Source organism: Hippoglossus hippoglossus, chromosome 3 (genome assembly GCF_009819705.1).
Source record: "Hippoglossus hippoglossus isolate fHipHip1 chromosome 3, fHipHip1.pri, whole genome shotgun sequence".
In the NCBI taxonomy this organism is placed as follows: domain Eukaryota; kingdom Metazoa; phylum Chordata; class Actinopteri; order Pleuronectiformes; family Pleuronectidae; genus Hippoglossus; species Hippoglossus hippoglossus.
Genome location: NC_047153.1, coordinates 14,801,717 through 14,824,248, shown reverse-complemented (window position 1 = coordinate 14,824,248; position 22,532 = coordinate 14,801,717). Strand labels below are relative to the sequence as shown.

The window sequence follows — 22,532 nt, the reverse complement described above, 5'->3', positions numbered from 1 at the left end:
CCGCTCGGCCCTGCCTCTCTCTCTGCGTGACGTCAGCCTGGCTGGGTGGTGGGGGGGGAGAGAGAGAGAGAGAGAGAGAGAGAGAGAGAGAGAGAGAGAGAGAGAGAGAGAGAGAGAGAGAGAGAGAGAGAGAGAAATTACTTTTTCATTATGGAACTCATAACTTGCTCATATTAAATATTATTTAAAAACTTAAATAAATCTAAATCTTTCTTTCACCTTTGCAATAGTCTATGACCACTGACGCTGTGACATTAAAGCAAACTGACAACAAGGAATTATTTCCTTAATGAATAACCCTAACCCTAAGCCTGGGCGGAGTTAAATAGTAAGTCACAAACAAAAGTGTTATTCTTTCAGCTTAACCCTTTGATACACAACATGGGTCAAAAATGACCCGTATTCATTTCCTGTGATATTTCATGCATGGGTGTATCTTTGAAACAAATGTATTTTATCATTTTATATTGTAAGTATTCACTAAATATCTTGTTTTTTATTACCATAAATCCTTATTTTCCTTTTTCCTTTCTTACTTTATAAAAAAACTTGTGTTTTGTAAAAATTGTGGTGCTTATTGGACAGTGCACAGTGGAGTCAAAAAATACTTCCTGTTTCATGACAAATCAGTAGATGGCGCTGTGGCCCTGAGTTAACATTGACATATGGAGCTGTTCAGGCCGGGACACTGCTCATGCAGAATTTGGTGCTGGTTGGACAATGCACATTGGAGTTATGACAACTTTTTCTCCTTTGGCGAAGGATCAACCTTCGCCGCACCTCAATGTCCGCAGTTTAAAACACTGTTTACATCTTCTACAAGTAAAACACTGATGTGTGAACCTCTCTGTAACCAAACAGAAAACACGATCCAGAATGCTGTTGTTTTCATTCATAAGTCTACAAGTTGTTTACATCCTCAGATCTTCACTTCCTCATTCACTAACTATGTCCTGATTCTGAGAAAAATAGAGAAAAGCAACGCAAAGATATTATTCCCATGGGTAAATCTTAAATATTACACATCAAATAAGCATTTGAAACTATAATAATTTTAGAATTAATATAATTTATTAAATTTTTCCTTGATTGCAACTCACCCAAATTCCTCAAATAATTGACTAATTTTTTCTAATTTAATACTAATAATAATAATGACATTGATGATGATAATATCAATAATAACGATAAAATGTAATGTAATGTCAAGATATCACATCTGGTTGCAGGCCTCTCAACCACATGAGTCTTTTGTATGTGGATGTATCTGGTGTTTGTTACAGGAGCTGACCGGGTCAAAGTTGTGACTGATGTCTAAATGGTCTACTTACTTACTATTACCCTGCATTGAAGCAAATAAAATAAAACATACTTTTAAAATTAACAAATACATTTAGAATCACAATCACTCAAGTTATTGAGAAATCAAAGTAATTAGTTAGTGAAAACATTTTTTTATTAAGGCAGTAAAAGTCTGTATATGTAGCACGGCACAGTTACAAAATCAGATCAATATTTGATGAAATCATTTACACTGAATGTGTTGGCATTTAGAGTCTGAATTAAATCAAACTACTTCTATTCTAAAAAATAAAACTAAATTGAACATTAAACGTTCCTTTGCAGAACTTCCTCTGCACTGTCATTGTCTTACTGATACAAATGAATCATTCATGTTGGAAGAATGTTTTGATACAGTCTGCAGTTATGTGATGTGTCTGTGCTCAGGCTTCTCTCCTGTACAGCTGAGAAATGGCTGCCACCCAGTGTTTCTACAGAGTTACTGCATGTGAAACTGTCAAAATAATAAATAATAAATAAAACTGCCCCATATGAACAGCGGACTATATTTGGAGAAATTCAACACATCGTTATGTAGAAAAACAATTATAAACTTTTAATGGGTAAAAAAATGTTAAATTCAAATTCAAACTCACTGCCTCAACATTTCTGAAGTCTCGCTTGTGGTGGGAGCTCGGGAGGTCAGATCACGCGAGAACTGCCTTTACACATGCGCGTGCGCAACACGGTCACGGCCAAGGCAGGTTCTTTTCATTCTACGTTCATGAATCCTCGTAAAAAGGAGAACTCAAAGCTTTGTGTTTAGCGGTCAGCAAAACACTACAAAGATTTGAGCTCGTGGAATAATTTATCTACACGTCAAGATAAGATAAGTTTAAAATAGAATTTAATCAAATACAATTTTTGTAGAGAAACGTGCTTGGTAAAGTGCAGTGGCACAGGATGATTGCCCGAGGATGTATACCTACTGTATTTGTGCTTTATGTTTAAGGAGATATTGAAATAAACATGCAAATATAGATTTGTATAAACAACTAACAACAGAATAATTTGCTACAGTGGAAGAAATACAGCTAGCATACAATATGTTGTTTTTTGTTAAATCTATTAAGTATCAAATGCTGGCCAATACAGATTTCATGTTGTCAACTCAAGATCAGCATACAGAACCAGACTGAGCAAGAAGATATAGAACATAAACAGACAACAAAACAAATTGAAAGAAAGAAAAGGGTCAGAGGTCAAGGCTGGAAATAAAAGTTCCATATTGTCATAAATAAGAAGGCATTTTTCAATTCAACTATTTATTTTAACCCCATTCAAAAGATTTGAAACAATGGTCTTCTATTTGTAAATCTGCATCTGAGTATAAACCATATGGCTAAAACTATTAAAGTATAACATAATCCTCCTAAGATATTCAAGATTTAATGACATGATATGTTAATTTGGGTGAGTGAGAGTGCTTTTCAGGAGAAGAAGAAAAATTACAAGCAAAAATTATGTTCAAAATTTTCTAATTCAGATTTTCTGATTATTATCAACATTAAATCTTCATTTAAAAAAACTATTACATTTGTTTCTAATTCAGATGAAAACCTCGGATGGTTTAAATAGTTTTACAGAATACGAGCGCACCCAAACGCAGCTGCGCCGGGCCGCCCCCCCCCCCCCCTCTTCCTCGGCCTGAAAGCGATTCACGCTGATGACGTCACTCGCAGAGTTGTCATGGCGTCTTTGGGACCGAAGGTGCTGCTGCTGCAATTTAGCTAAAAAACAAGCTGTCGACGGTGCGTGAGCCGACATGGAGAAAAATGCAAACCTGCACCGAGACGCCGACGGGAGCTCCGTGTGCGCCACGATCGCGCCGGAGATGGGCGACGTCTCGGTCGGCGGCGGAGTGAAAGGAGCCGCCGAGAAATGCAGGAATAGTGCGGCTCCCCTCGGTACTTTGGTGGACGCTAGTTGTAGTGACAGCACCGCGGACGTTGCTGCTCCCGGCGCCGCTCCTGTCACGTCCATCGTCGGGAAGCCTGACGCGTCGGTGCCGGTCCAGGTCCCCCCCGCGCAGGAGGCTGCGAAACCCGAGGGGAGCGGATCTGGGTCCGGGGATCGGGTCAGTAACGGGATGGGGCATGACTCGGTGCTGCTGGCCGCAGGAGATAGAGAGGGTGGTGCCTCAAAGTTAGTAAACAACACAAGCGATGGAGCGTCCTCGCCTCCCGCAAAGGAGAGCGCAGGTTCGGCTTGTGCGGGAAGTGAAGCGACTAAACTTGCCAAGCCGACGCATCTGTGTCCGGACAACGCGACCACGGCGGACGGTAAGTCCGGCGATCGCACCTTATCGGAGGGATTGCCGAGTGGGAGTGACCGCGATCCCAGCCTCGGCGGAGAGTCCCGAAGCATCGATTCACTCGAGTCCTTCTCCAACCTCAACTCGTGCCCCAGCTCGGACCTGAACAGCGAGGGGCTGGAGGACCGGGGGCTGGCCCTGGCCCTGCAGGGCGAGTACGGGGCCGAGGGGTCGAAGACCGCCTGCAGCAAGGACCGGGCCGCCGGACAGTCCATATACCACATTAAGTGGATCAAGTGGAGGGAGGAGAACACCCCGATCATCACCCAGAACGAGAACGGCCCGTGTCCATTACTGGCAATTATGAATGTCCTTCTGCTCGCATGGAAGGTAAAAGACTCTGAGACGAGCACAGATCAATAGAAACTTGATTCTAACTCAATACAAATAGTCATATTTCATGAGGAGCAGCTCTGAGCTCATCCGTCATCATCACCAGTGTTTTCATGTTCTCACAGAGGAACGTTTGTTGTGAGACTCATAATCTCACATTTAGTTCTGCTAACGGTTGACATACACATCTAACACTGGATCTACTGTGTAGACCATAGTGCCCGGATCCCTCATCGTTTCCTGTTTTAATATGTCTGTCCGGACTCGCTCATATATGATTGCTCAATGTCAGAATTAGATGTAGATTTACTTCACCATGTCAGCACACGTTGAACTCTGAGGAGGAGATGTGAGGCCTGTTTCTTACCAGCTGATGCTCCAGTAGTGAATAGTTTTTGGGTGAACTTGGTTGGCCATGCCTTGTCCGATGAAGGGGGGAATAAACAAATGAACAATGAGTGTCCACATGTCTGTGTTGCAGGTTAAGATGCCACCCATGATGGAGATCATAACCGCTGAGCAGCTAATGGAGTATCTAGGTGAGTGTACGTCACCATGAAAACCTGTTATACAAGACCAGAGCAGGGTGATGCATCGTGCCTTATCTACAGGGGACATTCACAATAACAACTTGATTCTTAACTCGGGGATTATAACACATTTATAGTGGAGCTTATCACTGTGCTGGACCTTGTTTACCAGAGTGCACACGTGTAAACAGACTAGTGCCCAAAAGCCACTGGCACCGAGCTTCACAGAACCCAGTAAACATTCTAGGGTTTCACTTCCCCTCAAATGAGTGGATACTTAAGGTCAGATATATATATTCCAGAGTCAACAGAGGAAGGAGAGACCAGAGCAGGGGAAACCCCCATGAGCCAATCCTCTGCAGTCGCAAGGGAAACAAGAGATACATCTCTTCTCTCTGGCTGTCTCCTGCCCGTCATAACTTAAATTCACCTACAATATCAAAGCAGAGTGTCAGTATCTATCTTCAGTATCTATCTCCAGTATCCATCTTCAGTATCAATGGAATTATTTGACCTAGATGTTCTGTTAGGACTGATAGGAGATGTGTTGCGGCTTGAATCTAAGGGGACTGTCAGGCCTCGGTGTGGGTATGTGCCATTCTAGTTGAATGTGTGTCTTTTAGCTGCCCGATTCCATCAGGACTCTCATGTCTGTAAATCCCAGTTAAATAGTAAAGAAACTGATCAATTAGTTCTTTTCATCTAAATTTGTCCATTTGTGTGCCATTCAGGAACCCGAGTTCTGTCCCTGCACACAGTTAATCTCGTGTTATGTTCAGGGGCTGCTGGATAACTTTGAAACTGCACAGTGTTTGTCATAACACATACACGCAAAAAAACACCAAGGCTGAAGATGGGTGATGAATTTCAGATGTGGTGTACAAAGTGGGCGGTGGTTGACGGTCCCTCGGCAGCTCGGAAATTAGCAGCGTAGCACGGTCACGATCCCGACGGACGGATACAGATACATTCAGGGGGGACAACGGATGAGAGAGTTCACAGTTCAGTGGACCACACAGCAGTGAAGGGGGGGGCACCATAGTAAAGCCTCTCAGCTGGCCAGCCCCCTGCTGGGAACAATCTCCATTCGCACTGAAGACTTAATGTACGGTGACAGCATAACAATTAAGTGAGAAGGTTTTTTGAAAGTGCAACCAGCAGCTTGGGTCTTGGTCAGTCCGAACCTCTTGAGAAAACTTAAAGTTCACAAGTTTTCGAGTCTGACGAGACCTTTCAGTTAGTAAAGTGTATGTTTACAATACAAAATGATGATATTAACTATACTCTGTGCTTAGTTTGAAGATTAATCAGTCATTTTTCACAGCAAGAAACTAGAATGGCTAAAAAATATTGAAAAATGCCCTATCTGGCAACAAATTGATCGACACCAAAACCTAGTGGGCTATTCCCTGATCCACACCACATCCTTCCACCAAGTAACGTGGTAATCCGTCCATTTTACTGTTGTAGGTCAGGCATTGCAACTATATAAACAAAAACGTAAGCTCGTTCTTTTTGCTTGTGCACATTTATCTCCATGTGTAGCTGTTTTTACTCAACATAGCAGATGATGACAAGAGGTTGATGGAATTTCTTTGAGTAAATGCTCAGGGATAGTCTGTGTCGACAGTGCCGCATGATGCTCTTGCCAGCTCTCTAATAAATTAATGATTTGCCGAGAAACATTCTGCAACAATATTTACACCAGAGTTTGAGAAGTAAGGAGTAGACACGCAATAACACTTTCGAAGGCGATAGCAAGAATGCATTTGCTTGGCTTTCGCTCGCCCTTCGGAGTGTGTGAAATAGTTTAAAGGTTTCAGCACGGGGTTTTTTGAAGTGCTGATCGGGCCGGAACAGAGCAGGAGCCAGACATCTGCCAGGCTCTGATACAGCTCGCGCTGCTACAGAGCCGAGGTGCAGAGATCTCAGGTGACACCGCGGTGGACAGGGACTCAGATGATGCTGTTTGGCACAGCCTCTCCTACGAATACTTAAGATTAGAATCCTCAGTCATAACCAGAGCAGGTTAAGATAGTTACTGTTTTGCTCTGTTAATACAATATACATTAGCTCAACATATTTGTCTTTCTGTCCCTCCTGTAGGAGACTACATCCTGGAAACCAAGCCTAAAGAGATAACTGAGGCTCAGCGGCTAAACTATGAGCAGGTAAGATCTGCCCAGTCGACACAAAATACTGTTCTACTGTTAAACGGGCATGTGTTTCTGCTTATCTGTGTGCATTTGTAACCTGCTGACTGTTTATGGTGCTCGAGCAGGGCTGTTGGAATGAACTCCCTCTTTGTCTCCTCTCCTTCTCCCTCTCTGTGTCGAAAACTCTGACTGCAAGTTTAACGTTAGCTTTCATGTCGCACTGACAGACTCAAATATCTTCATCTGTTCTTGTGACCATTATCAATATATTATCACCACGCTTCTCTGATGTACCCGCTCACATACACATTCAGTATTGCTTCATGCTAAAAGCAGGTTTTTTTACATTTGCATTAAAGTTGCAGAGAAGGTCAGTGGATGTTCCGTAAAATGGAAATAAGCATCAGGTTGATTACTAACCACACTAAACTGCAGCTTAGCGTTTTTTTTTTTCCCACTGCTCTATAGGTTACATAAGATGTGTCTTGCAAAGTCTAGGGAACAACAGAGGTCAGGAGTGTCCGATTATGTTGTTTCACATGGCGGTGGATGCTTAGGGATGCATGGCTGGGTTCAGCGCCTGGCTATTAGTGTGTGTGCGTGTGTGTGTGCGTGTGTGTGTGTGCGTGTGCGTGCGTGTGTGTGTGTGTGTGTGTGTGTGTGTGTGTGTGTGTGTGTGTGTGTGTGTGTGTGTGTGTGTGTGTGTGTGTGTGTGTGTGTGTGTGTGTGTGTGTGTGTGTGTGTGTGTGTGTGTGTGTGTGTGTGTGTGTGTGTGTGTGTGTGGTTAACCATGAAAGACACTTAGAGATGGAGCTCCAACTCCGACTAACTCCCCTGCTTCCTCCCATCTCCACTGCCCGCCGATGGAGTGGGAGGGTCCCTGCCTCTCCTCCTCTTGCGTGGCAGAGCACCAGCACATCTGTGAATGATTTGAAGCCACACTTGTCCCTCGTTTAGAGAGGAGGAGGAAAAAAAAAAAAATCGCTCTCCTCATAGATGCTCACTGAATGGCTATTTCTAAATTTAAGTTGAAACTAAAATGCAGCCTCTTAAATAGGTCAGTGGTGCACTCGGCATGCACAGTTAAAGCCAGGGAGTGGTGAAAGTTTGTGTTGCATAGTTATTATGGCGGTCCAGTGCCTGGGGAGCTGTTTAGCATGTGGGTGTCCTCATGTCATGTGCCGTGCGTGTCAGTGCTGTGGTCGACACAGAATTTGGAGGCCACGGTGGGCGGGGCTGAGGGATGTGAGAGAAAGTCTGTGAGTTGTGTTCATGTGCACATCACACAGGAGGTTTTTCCTCCTCTATACACGATAAAGAAATGTCTTCTCATCGCTTATTGTGATAAAATACAACTGAAGTGGCTCAGACTCAGTAAAGAGCCGTAGGAGTGCATAACAGAAGTGGTTCTATTTATATGTTCAGCTTGAAAAAACATCATCTGTCACAGGAGTGTATGAGGGATTAAAATAGCAGTTGCACAGCGGCTCTTTAGCTATTGTTAAATATTTACTCGGAGGAGCTGTGGAAGTGAGAGTACAGCTTTGCTCTGCTTTTGTCTCAGCGGATCCAGCTCAGCAGCAAGGAAAATGATGACTGTTCAGCCATTGGAGTAAAAATGTGTTTTCACGGTCAAGAAGCCTCTTGTTTTAATTTGACGTCATTTGCAGTAATGGACGTTGTTCACTGATGTTTCCATTTCTTTTGTGCTGACTGAAGCAGATACAGTCCCAGTTTGGGTTTCAAAAAGCATCCCTCTCTGATCTTGCACATTAGCCCGGGCCTGACGAATAATGAGTGGATGCAAATTTTTCATGCATATCTGTTTGATAGACACTCTATTAACTAGGATGACTCTCTGTAGAGCGCATACCTCCGCCAAGACCCAACAGTCCCCTTAAATTCAGTCAAGCTGCACCAGATTTCCCACTCTCATAGATATCAGTCCCATAAATCTGCCTTGTTTTTTTCATCAAGACATTATTCTCTGAGAAATCAAGGAAAATGTTGAAAAACGCTCCATTTGGCAATGTTAAAGAAAGTGAGATCATTTTTTGGATCCGCCACTTGATCCAGATCCACCAAAATTTAATGGGTTGGTCGCTGACCCGCATTCCATACTTTCACCAATTTTCTTTGAAATCAACTCAGGCGTTTTTGTGTAATACAAACATACTAAACTACCAACAAACAAACGTACACAACCTCCTTGGCTGGGATTAATCAACAGGGAATATATCTATGAATATGCAGAGACAATAACAGAAACACAAAAGGCAAATAAATGGTTCTTTTTAAAATTAGAATCATAAAAGTCTCATAAAAAGAAACAGCTCAGTTTATTAGCTCCGTATGGAGAACAGAGCCCCGAGTGGGCGAGTAGAGGGGGAGACTGTGCTATCAGTTGTGCAGGTTATGGTGCTGGACTAATTCAGGCAGGGCCCATCTTATTATATAATCAGACATTAAGCTACAAACAGGCTTGTCATCAGTGTGTGAAGTACACGTGTACAATCGAATGCAATCCTTTACAGTAGCTCCAGTGCAAAACAATGCATGATTTTTTTAAAGCTTATAATCCCTTTATGTTGACTATGTGGGAAAGGAGCTGATTCACCCCTTTGGTCAATGTTAAGCCTAGATCGCATTATATCGAGAGGTGTTCTGTCCTTATGTATTTAAATCAGGTCTAAAATGTAGAGCAGTCGCAGCCACTGATGTGTTTCATGCAAGTGTGACCCACATTATGGGACATTACAGTCTAGTAAACAGTTCATTATTTACAGCTCCCACTGATGGTTCATGGCATCACGTAATAGTTCACTGTATTGGTTTTTTAATGTGCATAGATCTGCTCTATTTATTTTAAAGATTTTTATAGACACAAATATAGTCAGACGATTAAAATGTGCATCAACAGAAACCCTATGATGCAAAAATATTTTTGTTTCAGTATTAAGCTGCTTTCAGACAGGTACTAATTTTCCAGAGGGATGTATTTGAGAACATAAATGTCAGAGTCAGTTGCGCCAAACTGTTTCTGGAACCTTTCCTGCCAAACCCCTTAGTAAAATGTCTGAATGAGCCCATGAGAGAATACAGCAGGAGAACGATGTATGTATATATTCATGTGTATTTCTAAAGTAAAAAAATGTTGCTCTATTGGTTTTAAACTGTGAAACCAAAGTGAGGAAAGTAGCTCATATCGAAGCGAGACCTCCCCTCATACCATATTCTGTGACCCACCAGTTCATTCGATCAACTCCGGGTAAATTTAGTTTGAGAAGCAGAGAGAAGTTCCCATAGACAGAAGAGTGAAAGTGAAAAAAACCCCCAGCAAAGCCTCTGCAGAGTCAATGTTATTCTGTGAAAATGTATCCAACACAAGCACAGATGAATGTGAGCGGTGCAGTGCTAATCATCTGATCTCTGAGCGCTCATCTGCTGTTGGAGCCCTCTGCCCTAAAGTGAAAAGATGTGGTCCGTTACACAGCCCGGTTAATCCCGCCATCAGTGCTGCTCAGAAGCGTCCTAATCCGCACACTCAGAAAGTTTTTTCACCTCCAGCTCCGCAGTAAAGCTGAAGTAACTCACTGCTCATGGGATGTATAGAATCTGACTCTGTAACCCGAGTCCACACACTGCACTGTGAACATTTGCTCTTCTGTTATTTCAATCCTAGGCTATGTGATATCATGACACCATCACAGGACAATGAAAGACGGTAAAAAATAATGGGTCATTACATTTCGTAATGTGTACATAGGCAAGGAATGCAGCGTAGCATGGATGATTAAAGATCCATGTTCACAATAGTGATGCTTTTTTTAACCATTCAACAATTGTGTGTCAAAGCAAACTAAGCAAAACACACTGGCTGAAATGAATACGGCAGTATCTACATCAACATGGTACAAACACATAAAGTAATCTGACCAATTTCTTCTCACTTAGAATGAGAATGACAGTCAGTAAAGTGCATACCTCCGCCAAGGAACAACAGTCCCCTTCAATTCAGTCAACTTGTACCAAATTCATAGATATTAGTTCCCTAAACATGCATTTTTTTCATCAAGATCAATTAATCATTCCTTAGGAAATCAATGAAAATGTTGAAAAACACGCCATCTCCTTGTTAATGGCCAGAAAAACCACATCCTTCCACCAAGTTTCGTGGTAATCCATCCCATAGGTTTTGCTTAATCCTGTTTACAAAGAAACCAACAAACAGACAGGGGTGTAAACATAACCACCTTATGTCAATACTGTTTTATTGGAGTAAACTGTATGATAACTACTTATTATTATTATTATTATTATTATTATTATTATTATTATTACAATACAAACCCACTTAAAGATGATGAATAATCAAATTTACTTCTCATCCAGATTTATTTCAGCTGAGAAACTTTTGTAGACTCTGGTTCATGGTTCTGTTGTTCTGCATTGTGACGGACTCGGGGCTCAGCTGTACGGTTTATATTGAGCTCAGAGTTAAATGGCAGCGGAGGTTCGGAGCCAGCTGGGAAACGCAGCTCTGAGGCGGAAAGCAGAAATGAGTCTTTCTCACTGGGTTCTCAGGTGTGTCTGCATGTGGCACACTTATGATGTGATGTGGATGTAAAGTATTTCCCCTAATGTTCATACAGTGCAGTAAAAGGCTGGTCTGAAAAAGAATTCCTCAGCTATTGTTAAAGGATAAATGTTCTGTTCAACCCTTCAGTCACTAATTCAAAATAAAGGAATTTCTATCCACATATATTTGGCAGATGCAACGAGAGAGAGGTTCAACAGACAACTTTTCTTACAATGTCATTATAAAAAATTGGGACAGAGCAAATTGTGCTTATTTCTATTACCTATGTTAGATATCTAGGTCAAATTCAGATTTTGTTTCTCATTGAATTTAATTGACTAAATTCTTTCCAGGGTTTTCTAATTAGAGAGACAACAAGTTGAAAATTGGTAAGACTGATGCTAGTCTTCCTCTCAAAAGCATGAAGGCAGCTTTAAAAAGAAAAAAAAATGAAGTCGGATATTATTTCAGTGAAATCTACTGAGGTCAAAGGGAAGAGAGCCAAGCTGAAGTCATACTTTCTCAGAGTATGTGTAACATCCACAATCAAAGCAGTTTACTGGATTAAACATGGAATAATGTTAAATTATATTTGCAAAGCTATACACAGATTATAATATGAAGCCCATCATGGGTTGGGTTCTGCTGAATGAAACCTTGAATCCCAGAACAGCTCGTCTTACACCATGTTGTGTGTTTGAGGGCATTCTGGGTTTTACTCAGTAAACGTATCTAGTTTCCTGCCCCCGGCATCTTTGTGCCTTCACTCTCTGTTTTGTGTAAAGTTACTCAACTGGTGTGAAGGTTCTGTGTGTGTATATACACCAGGAACCTAGTTTTCTGTCTTCAGCAAACTGTCTGCTACTATAACACAGAGCATTGCACTTCCTTCTGGTCTTTTACTCTTTCAAGATTTTAGCATTTATTTGTTTTGGAGTCGCAGCTTAATAGCTGTTTATAGCTGCACAGTAACAGTGAGGAGTGATTTAAGTGCATGTTGCTGCTGCAGTGACTCATCTCCCATCAACTGGACATGAAGACATCACAAGTTTTCATGGTTAAAGTCATTTCAATTTACTAAAATGTGAATTATATTTGTTGCCCAGTCATCTTCAATAATTACGGCTTTCACTGGAGGAAGTAGTGAGTTTTAAGCTAATTCATTGACTCATTGAGGAGAATTCATGAACCGTTTAATGTGTTACATGAATAAAACTTTGCATTAGCTCATTTTTAAACATGATTTGCACCTGAGTCGCCCTCACTTAAAGACAACTCCCATGATCGCGTGCTGCCTCACAACATCATCAAACTAGGTTTTTTGTTATTATTTTGATTAAGGGACCCCTAGTGGTTGAAGTTAAACATTGTACATTTAACATAGAAACAAAGTTGAATCATCTGTCTGACGTGACTGAACTAAAACTTTAACGTTTAACTGGTGTTTACTGAGCATGTAGCGCAGCGGCCTCGGCCCAGCTGAGGACCGTAGTTGCATCATCATTCCCCTTCTGTCTCTGCCCTCATTCACTCTCATGTTTCTACTGTCCACTATAAAAAATGCAGGCAATGCCCCCAAAAATCAAACAAAAGCTTTGGGCTGCAGAGCTACTGGATTGCTTTGTATTGCCCTTTATTCCTGTTAATCTGTCTAGTCATTGTTAATATTGTCAAAGGGAAATATCATGTCTCATGATGAGGAGTCTGAAAGCTCCCACAGAAATGCAATATCACATGGTTTCCTGGCAGCGACTTCCATTTCTTCCTGTGGTTGCAGCTTGATTGATGAAGCCATTAAGAGCAGTAAATATGAAAACAGCTCATCTTCGTCACAATGAGGCGACTGTGAAGCTGATTTATTTGTATTATACAGGAATAAATGGCATCTAATGGTTTCTTGTAAAGGTAGAAAAATCAATCGCTGATAGCTTCAGATGTGCTGCCGGTGCGGGCAGCCAGGAAGAATGTCACAGATAAAGACAGCTTACAGCACATTAAGCAGCTGGATTCAGTGGGTCGACATAATGTGATTTTATAGTTGTTTGAGTAAACCTCAAGTTCACATCGTTTAACCTGTCTTCTGAATTCTTATATTTGAACAAGAACCTGTGTCTTTGTTCTCCTTGTATCCCAGAACATGAGTGATGCCATGGCCGTGTTGCACAAGCTGCAGACCGGTCTGGACGTGAACGTGAAGTTCACGGGGGTGCGAGTCTTCGAGTACACCCCAGAATGCATTGTGTTTGATCTGCTGGACATCCCCCTTTACCACGGTTGGCTGGTCGACCCCCAGGTGAGATGGACCTTACTTGCTTCACTTCTGTTTTCTCCTCACCTCACTGAAGCCCATCTTTTTGTTTTGTTTTGTTCTGCTGTTGATCCTCGACACTCTCTTCTCTTTTAAAATCCACTGTGAATATGAAATGTTGTTGATATTCTTACCAGTAGTCTGTGGTTGCCTCACATCTGAAGGTTGGAATATTTGGTCCAGTTTAATGGTAAAACAATTTCCTCATTGTCTCGTAGTTCTGTTCCGTTTTTTATTCAGACTAACTTATTACAAATAAACTAAGCACAGTAAACATTAGTTGTTATGGCTAATCGCAAACTCCTTGGTATATGTGGTAACACATATATTTGTCAGCACTTCAGAATGACTTTCATCAACAAATCAGAAAATGAAAAGGATTAAAAAAAAGAGGCAAACTGTGCTTACGTCCTGCCTCATGTGATTTAGCAGTAAACTGTGTCTTCTTTTTCCTGTTGCTATATTTTTGTCACAGTTCACACAATGTATGATAAATAACAGGGTTTCTGGGAGGTCTTAAAAAGTCTTAAATTCAATCATCTGGATTTGAGGCCTTAAATGTCTTCAATATGTTGTCAATATGTCAATATGGCGGCCTGTACAGTTTGTAATGTCTCTGTGTTTTGTAGTTCTTTCTCAGTGATACAGATATTAACATGCTGTAATAAATTACAAACGAGACAACATAGAACAGATTTTCTATCAGAATTGATCTCAGCTACACTCAGCTTGTCTGTGGGAAAGATGATCTACTGTCTCCACCTGAGACATAATGTAGCATATCGAGGGTCATTCTCTACTCGGCTACTTCACAAAATCTTTAATAATGGGGAGTGTGAGTAATTCTGGGACTCTCATATTCCTTCATATTTGTCGAACTTAACCCAGGCCGAACATTTCATTCATTATGGTCTGGAAAAAATCCCCAAAGGGTCTTAAATTTAACTTGACTAATAATGCTCATGATCAGGTTTTGTAAAGTTTAGTTTGACTTGCTGTAGGGTCCATTTAGCAGTGATGATATATGTATTTGTATGTTTCATTTTGAATAATTATAGGAGATGACTTCCCTGATGGCTCCTACGAACAGCAGATGGATTCTGTAAATGTAATCGTTTAGCTTTTTAATTTAGACTAATGTCCTATCTAATACCACCAAACGAATGGATTATATTCCAGTTTAGTGGAACCAAAGGAATCAGGTTTACACAGCGGTAGCAGTTTTAGTATAAACCCCCTTGTTGCCGGTTTTAAATTTTGAATAGATCTTCAGTGGCGCTCAGTAAAACAACACTACAGCTTTTTATCTGTGTTTGCAGATGCATGACATTGTCAAGGCAGTGGGCAACTGCAGCTACAACCAGCTGGTGGAGAAGATAATATCCTGCAAACAGTCAGACAACAGCGAGCGGGCAGGTGAAGGTAGGTGCTCTCTCTTCCCTCCTACTACTTTCTTCTGGCTTGTCTGACTCCGGTCTCTGTTTTTGTGGTGGCACATGTGCCACTTTGCAGAGGAATAGCAGTGTGCAGCTTAACATTAAATCAGAGGCACATTCATTACACCACATGTGCTTATTGGGCCGTCAGGTGCAAACACATTCGGCACCGAGTTCAAATCCAACCAGGACACACGAGGGCACTCATCAAATGACCTACTTCCACAGCTCACACTTTCCCAGCTGTCAGAAACTTCTCAAGTAAATGTTTGTTCATTCAACACTGAGTTTCCTGAGCGGTCGTCCGCTGGGCTGCTGCCCAAGTCAACACATCAACATCTTAGTCGATGGTGATATTGATGTGGAAGATTCCCTTCTTTTCTACTCTGCTTCTCCATGTGCAGCATAGGGAAATCCTTTCAGCACTCAGAAAACTCAGAGAAAACCAATTGGAAGCTGTTCTGCCTCACAGAAGTCGCTCATCTGTCTCTCAGCCTTAACAGTTTTGCCACTATATGCTTTCAGAATAGTTTCATGTATGAGTGTTTGATTGCATGCGAGCACTAAAGTCATTCGATTTTGTAAAATATTCAAGTAAGATTTATCATGCTTCCATATTTTTGCATTTTAAAATCAAGCATTAATTCAGTTTCTCCTTCTGTACTTCTTCTCTGCACATTTCCTCCTTCTCTCTCTCGCTCTCACTCTCTCTCTCTCTCTCTCTCTCTCATATATATCCTAGGCATCGTAGCGGAGCAGTTCCTGAGCAACACAGCCACTCAGCTGACGTACCACGGCCTATGTGAGCTCACATCCACCGTACAGGAGGGAGAGCTCTGTGTCTTTTTCAGGAACAACCACTTCAGCACCATGATCAAATACAAGGTACAACACTAAAGGCTTCTAACAACTCCCTGCCTATTACTGTTGGCTTTGTTAGGGCAATAAACCAAAATTCATTTGCTGAGCGTAACGTAGAAATTGCAACAACTTGAATAGAAGATGTTGTCATTAGTCAGTGAGGCCCTTAAATCTTTTATAGGACAGTTATTGCTTTTTGCTTCAGAGATATAACCAGCAGATAAAACTGAATTTGTATTTCTCTCCATATGCTCATTACAAATATCAGCTGATCCACCTGTGGGTAATTCCATGTGAAATCATCACACTTTTAGGCTGCACCATCACAAATCGAAATGAAATTCGGCTTGCTGATATGGTTTAAATGACAAAGCTATCAAAACTTGTCGTGTCTAAAGCCGGAGTTTACCCGCAGTTTGACTTTCACACATGCACAACGCAGCAGGTTCTCATATCATTTTAAAGCTCTTTTCCAGCTCCATCTTTATCCTAAGAGTATTGTGAGTGATTAGAAGAGTTCAAGTTGTCATCAAGCCCTCCAGAAATGTTGAGCTTTGGTTTTTGAGTCGTTGCTGAGAAATCATTATTTACAATTATTATAAAGAAATCTGATGATGATTAAATTTGATTCGATTTTGAATTATTTACAGATTTTTCTAGTTAGTTACCCTCCGCCCTCTTCTCTCTGTTTCTCTTACCTTTCTGACGAAGCTCATTAGTACTTTACAATATTGTTCACCACACAGACTTGTTATAACACATTCTTAAAACAATAAATGGTACGTGTTTTTTTTGTAACTGATATATACAATATTAGATCATTTTCATTCCCATTCAGTGCGTCCCATCTGTAACTGCCCACAGCTGGCTCACCATATCATTGCAGCTGGAACAGGCCTTTCCTGTTGACCACAGGAGGGGAAGTGAAGTCTGCACACTACCCCCTTTTTAATCGTACACCATCCTTGCCAATTCAAGCAAAGCTGTGTGTGTTACCTATAACCTCAGCCTCGGCCTTGGTTCTCTTGTAATCACTCATCTGCAGACATGTGCATGAACACATATAGCCACACATGATAAACAGCCATATGTAGGTCGCGTGGGTGTGTACTAACGGTCAGTGTGTAGCGTTACACTGATAAGATATGTGTATGTGGTGTGTTTCCCAGGGCCAGCTGTACCACCTGGTTACAGACCAAGGTTTCCTGACAGAGGAGAAGGTCGTCTGGGAGAGTCTGCACAACGTCGACGGAGATGGCAACTTCTGTGACTCCGAGTTCCGGTTGCGGCCGCCCTCCGATCCAGAGACGGTGTACCGCGGCCAGCAAGATCAGATAGACCAGGTCTGAGCACTGACGCAGGCAAGACTAGCAGAACCAAGCAACTGTCTACCGCCACATCTTGATATGCTTATTTATTGATGCGCCTTTCTCGCCATCAGTGGACCACAAACGTTAGGACAGAATGCAGGACCAGCATTGGCACACTGTTCCTCACTGTACTTTATTCAAGCATGTGTGGAAAAATAAAATAAAAAGAAACAAAACAAAACAATCATCAGATATTAGACAAAAATGTAGAAACACCAGAAAGTCACACAGTCATAGAAGGGAGTGATTACAGGGAAAAATCAATTGTGCAACATCCGAGGCTAAAAAAATTACGAGAGGGCTTTTAAATAATAGATGTGTTATGCCTCACTACACCAATCTGCCAAGTGCAACCAAGTCCCTCCCTTCATTCTGATCTGTGCTTCACTATACAACCACACAGGCCCCGAAAGCAATGCAGCAGGGTTACGTCTCCTATACCGTTTTGCTTCAACTCCCTGCTGTTTGCTTATTGGTTTGCCAGAGTGGCCCAAAGACAAATTATCTGCCTTCACACATACACACAGAGGCTGGACCTGAGCATGGGGGCTATTATTTTCTTATTTTCTGTGCTTACCCAGGCCTCAGTATCTGCAAGATAGAGCGCAGTGAGAAAAATCTATTCAGGCAATTTATGTACTCATAATCAATTCAGTTAGATTGGAGAGAACTTGTTGTAATTCCATGTGGGGAAATTGGGTCTTTGAAGTGGAACCTACTGAATATAATACAAAAGGAGAACATTAAAAATAGGAAGATAAGTGAAAATTGATAACAACAGGCCCAGTTCGGTCAGTCAATCAATAAGCAAAGAACTGTGGTTGTGGATTGTTGATTGGTCCGTGCTGTGCAGGCTGAGGAATGACCAAGTTGCATAATCAGAACACGGCCCCAAACTGACAGCTGTGCTCCTAAATGATCGAGTCTTTCATTGTGTGTTCGTATCAGGACTACCTGATGGCGCTTTCACTGCAGCAGGAGCAGCAAAGCCAGGACCTACAGTGGGAGCAGCTCCCCGAGGGCATCAGCGACCTCGAGCTGGCGAAGAAGCTTCAGGAGGAAGAGGACCGACGAGCCTCCCAGTACTACCAGGAGCAAGAGCAGGAGCAGGCGGCGGCGGCGGCAGCGGCAGAGGCACAGGTGGGGAGGGAGGGATTCAGGGAGATGGAAGCAGATGGGAGAGGGAGGAGAAGTAGTTTGAACAAATGTGGGTCATTTAATGTAGGAGGAGACAGATGGATGTGTGCAGCAGAGAGTTTGAGCTATAAAGGAGGAACTGAGGATGAAAAGGGACAGTGGTACCTCCTTCTTTCTTGTGAAGCTGCCACTGTTCATCAGGAGGTCAACGCACGCTTCGTCTGTAGAGCTGCATAAGTGCTATGGAAAGTCATTACACTCCCTTGTTGCAGATAATCAGAGGCAAGAAAAATGATCCATTCCAGTGGTTTCCACGGTTTTCTGCATTAACTTGACATCAAAATGTGATCCGAGCTTCATCCACAAGGCACAAGGCACATGCCAAGGACACACAATGAATAACAGTGTTTTGTGTCTTTACTGAAAACATCCTTAAAACGTTCACAGCCCTGAAGGGATAAGCAAGTGAAACCTCGAATTTTAGAACAGGTCAAACCTTCTGCTTCTGATGTGAATCAGATAACATTAGTCTGAAAGATATATCTATTTAATAATTTCAGCATTCATCTCATTGCCTTCACACTTGGCATTGTTAAGGGCCCAGGGAGGTGCTGGTGCAGTGACGAATTTGGTGGGATTTTATAACACGATACATTCAATATTAATAAACTTTGAATACACCGGTGACCAGCGCTCTGGAGCCGTGGTGCAGCTTCAGGGTTCCGTGGACTGAGTCCAGCAGGAGGGTGCTGTACTGCCGGTCACTTTTGGTTTCAAAAAGAAAGCTGCAGCCAGCGTCACCGCAGGCCGAGCAAGCAGCCCATTTTTAACAGGCAGGTTTAGAAGGGGCGCTGCACTTGTCTTCATTAGTTTGGGAATTAATTTTCCCCTAAATGGTGGAGAGCTATCCAGGCCCAGAGGCAGCCGAGCAGCTTGGTGTGTCCCATGAGCAGAGCAGCATGTTGGTCATAAACAATTCAGCCTTAGCTTCATCGACCCACAAAACAGTTTTCCAGTAACACTGTGAAGATGCTCTGTGGCAAACTTCAGGTGTGCAGTGAAGATGTTTTAGAGAGCTGTAGCTCCCTCCGTCGTGTGTGGTCATGAACACTTTGCTCCATGCAACCAGGCACCATGATTTGTGTTTGGTGACTCATGAACAGGGACGTTAACCAGTTCCAGTGATTCATTCAAGCCTTCAGCTGTTTCTGCTCTGGACCATATTTTTACCTCACTGATCATTCTACATGGTGTCATCTCATTGGGCGCTCACTTCAAGGGGGGGAGCAACCACAGAACTAAATCATCTTTCATCTGTAGGCAGTTTGTTGAACTGTAGACGGATGAATATCTGAACTGCTTGAGATGTAATCCTTTCCAGCTTTATGCAAATCAACAATTCTTGATCGTGTGTCTTCAAAGATCTCTTTTTTGTGAGGAATCATTAATTTCAGCAGATGCTTTTTGTGGGTGAGCTTACAAATAAAAGCTCTAACACACTCATAATAACATGCACATATCTATATATATTTATACACTTTTGCTCTTCAATCCTGATTGTGCAACAGGGCCAGCAGGAGGCTGCGGAGGGAGACGAGGCGGACAGAGGAGGTGCAGGGGCAGGTGGTGCAGCAGCCGGCGCCGGGACGGCAGCAGCAGCAGCTGGAGCCACGCCCAGCCCGGGAAAGCAGTCCTCAAGTGGGGAGCGCAAAACCAAGAAAGAAGCGAAGGATAAAGACAAATGTGTTATTTTGTAACATACAGCGTGTCTGTGTGTGTGTGAGTGTGTGTGTGTGTTTTGTGCATTTGCTAATCTGTGAGGAAAGGGACAGCATTTGTTTCTCCGTGGAATGGACACACAACTTGGAGCCCCACTGGATGACAAACAAGGGAAGGAGACAATTTAGGAGAGACTAAGAGAGGATTTGCTGTTCCCAAACCACTGGTGCCTGCTATCCTCTAAACCTAGACATCAGAGGAAGGGACACGACAACAACAACTACCCCTTATCTTTCATAGAGTCGGTCAAACTTTGTTACAAGTTGCACAGTGCACTATATTTGTGATGTGGGGTCAAATTTATCTGGGTTGGTATATTTTATAGCAAAAATATATAATCTTAAGAAACAAAATGTTATGCTTTCACCATAATCTTTTCCAAAAAAACACCCATCGTACATTTCACTAATTTTTCATTATTGCAGTTTATAAGCTTTTTTTTTTAATTTTTTTTTTTTACTTGTACTAAATATTTACAAAACGTTTGTAGACAAAAACCCACATGTTTGTATTGTTTTTTGTAAGTTTACTGTCGATGCCAAGATTCACATTTTATTTATGTCTCTGTGTAACACAAAGCTTTTGGGAGCATTTTTTTTTTTTTTTCTTTAAGCTGAAAGGGATTTCTTTTGTTGATAATTTGCCTGTTGGAACTCACGGTGACACCGTTTGTGTCCCCTCTGAAACACTATGGAAACACTCAATGCCAGATAGCTGCCAGATACTGTAGCTTCACAACAATACTCATCACAGCTTGCCCTGTTCAGATTTGCCTTAACAGAGAGTGGCAGTGTCGTATCCTGCTCTGTTTGAATGTGTATTTGTTTCCATGTGTATGGTTTGTACAGTACATGTGTGCTACGTGGTAAAGCGGCGTGCGGCTGGCATGTGTCATTTAATTGGAAATAGCCAAACTCTTTTACGCTGTGTTAGTTAAGCTGCAAATTCGGGACATTTGATGTCCTTTGTGTTGTGATAATATGTCACACACACAAACAAAAGTCTGGGTCAAATTTTGATCGGAGCTGATGCTCCTGTGTGAGACACAACGAGCTGTTGGCAGATTAGATTTGTATGAGATTACACCCAGTTTGGAGTGTAGTGGTTCTGAAAGACCCTCTTCTTCCTCACAGTCACACAGTGTGTGTGTGTGTGTGTGTTTTTGTGTTTGCGCATGTGTGCGTGTGTTCCTGTACTTTTATCTTTGTGTGGACCATTTTAAGCATAGACCCTACAGAGTGAGGTCCTCACTTTTTCAAAGGGCTGTTTGAGGGTTAAGACTTGGTTTTAGGGTTAGAATTAGCTTTAGGTTAGGGTTAGGCATTTAGTTTGGATGGTTAGGGTAAGGGGCTAGGTAATGTATTGTGTCAATGAGTGTCCTCACTAAGATAGAAGTACAAACGTGTGTGCGGCACTATCCTGATCTCTTTTGTTAGGTTCCGGATGTAGAAGTTCCACTGCACCCAGGTTTTGAAAAGAAATACCACAGACTTCAGTAATTCACATGTAATATTCCACTACACTAGGAAAGTGCGATTCATATTTGTGAACATGTAACTGGACACAAAACTGGGACATTAAGACAAAGCATGGATTTTAACTCCAGTCACAATGTTTGGACTCTGCTCTATTGTGTAGATATTTCCCTTCTCTTTCTCCACTGTTATCTCTAATTTAATATTACAGTAGAAATTACCATCAGCCCCTCTGTCACATTCAGAGATGTGTAAATTAGAAGGTTTACATATTGATCTGCGCTGGAGGTGTTGAATATACATTCTGAATGCTGAACCTCTGTGGTACGAGCTTGTCCTCATTTCAGCACCGAGCGTGCAAACACACGATGTACATATTTACCTGATGCGTTTCTCCAGCTGGTGGGTTGCGCCATTGTTATTGTACCATGGGACTGCCTCCTGAGAATCGTTTTTCTACCTATACATTCCAATTGGATGCCTTGACTCAAGCCTTTCGACCACAGACTGAGGGAGACAGTTGTGACAGGAGGTGTTCACAGTGCTTGTTAAAAAAAAAAAAAACGGCCTCCGTTATTTTGGCTCGGTGAGAACAGGTTCACTGTCGGGACAGGACGGAGGCAGCGGGGCTACCTACTGTGTGGGAGCCTGCAGTTTGAGTTTGAGCTTGTGTGTTCGCTTGGCCCCAACAAGTCTATGTTTTGTATGTACATATATATAAATATATATATGACGCCTTACGACATTTCAGCATATTTTATAGGACAAAAGGAAACAGGCGTATTAGCAGAATGAGACAATCCATGCATTTTCCACACAGACATCAGAAATACTCTCAGGCCTTTTACTGAAGGGACATATATCCTCGAGTGTCTTTTTCAAATGGTATTCTTTGTAATGGCACAGTTCCTCG

The 22,532-nt window shown here is 42.1% G+C and overlaps 1 protein-coding gene across 4 annotated transcripts; it reads left to right on the top strand.

Moving 5' to 3' along the window:
• Positions 1–2,184: 2,184 nt before the first annotated feature.
• On the top strand, positions 2,185–21,985 carry mindy2 (MINDY lysine 48 deubiquitinase 2). 4 transcript variants are annotated; one of them, XM_034579133.1, is made up of 9 exons: positions 2,185–3,985; positions 4,470–4,527; positions 6,625–6,689; positions 13,388–13,546; positions 14,881–14,983; positions 15,740–15,882; positions 17,028–17,201; positions 18,177–18,368; positions 19,934–21,985. In XM_034579133.1, exons 1-9 carry the CDS (start codon positions 3,107–3,109, stop codon positions 20,120–20,122), a joined length of 1,962 nt encoding a protein of 653 aa, XP_034435024.1. In that variant the 5' UTR covers positions 2,185–3,106; the 3' UTR covers positions 20,123–21,985. The 4 variants fall into 4 exon arrangements, with proteins under 4 accessions (XP_034435024.1, XP_034435025.1, XP_034435026.1 ...); XM_034579134.1 differs by having other exon boundaries at positions 2,186–3,985; positions 18,177–18,362; XM_034579135.1 differs by lacking the exon at positions 19,934–21,985 and adding an exon at positions 17,810–17,836 and having other exon boundaries at positions 2,186–3,985; positions 18,177–18,298.
• Positions 21,986–22,532: the final 547 nt, after the last annotated feature.

What these genes read in the sequence shown, in the direction of transcription:
- mindy2 (XM_034579133.1), top strand. Translation starts at nt 3,107, where the DNA reads ATGGAGAAAAATGCAAACCTGCACCGAGACGCCGACGGGAGCTCCGTG. An exon ending in AGCGGCTAAACTATGAGCAG is followed by an intron (nt 6,690 to 13,387) that starts GTAAGATCTGCC and finishes CTTGTATCCCAG; the next exon opens with AACATGAGTGATGCCATGGC. An exon ending in CAGCGAGCGGGCAGGTGAAG is followed by an intron (nt 14,984 to 15,739) that starts GTAGGTGCTCTC and finishes TATATATCCTAG; the next exon opens with GCATCGTAGCGGAGCAGTTC.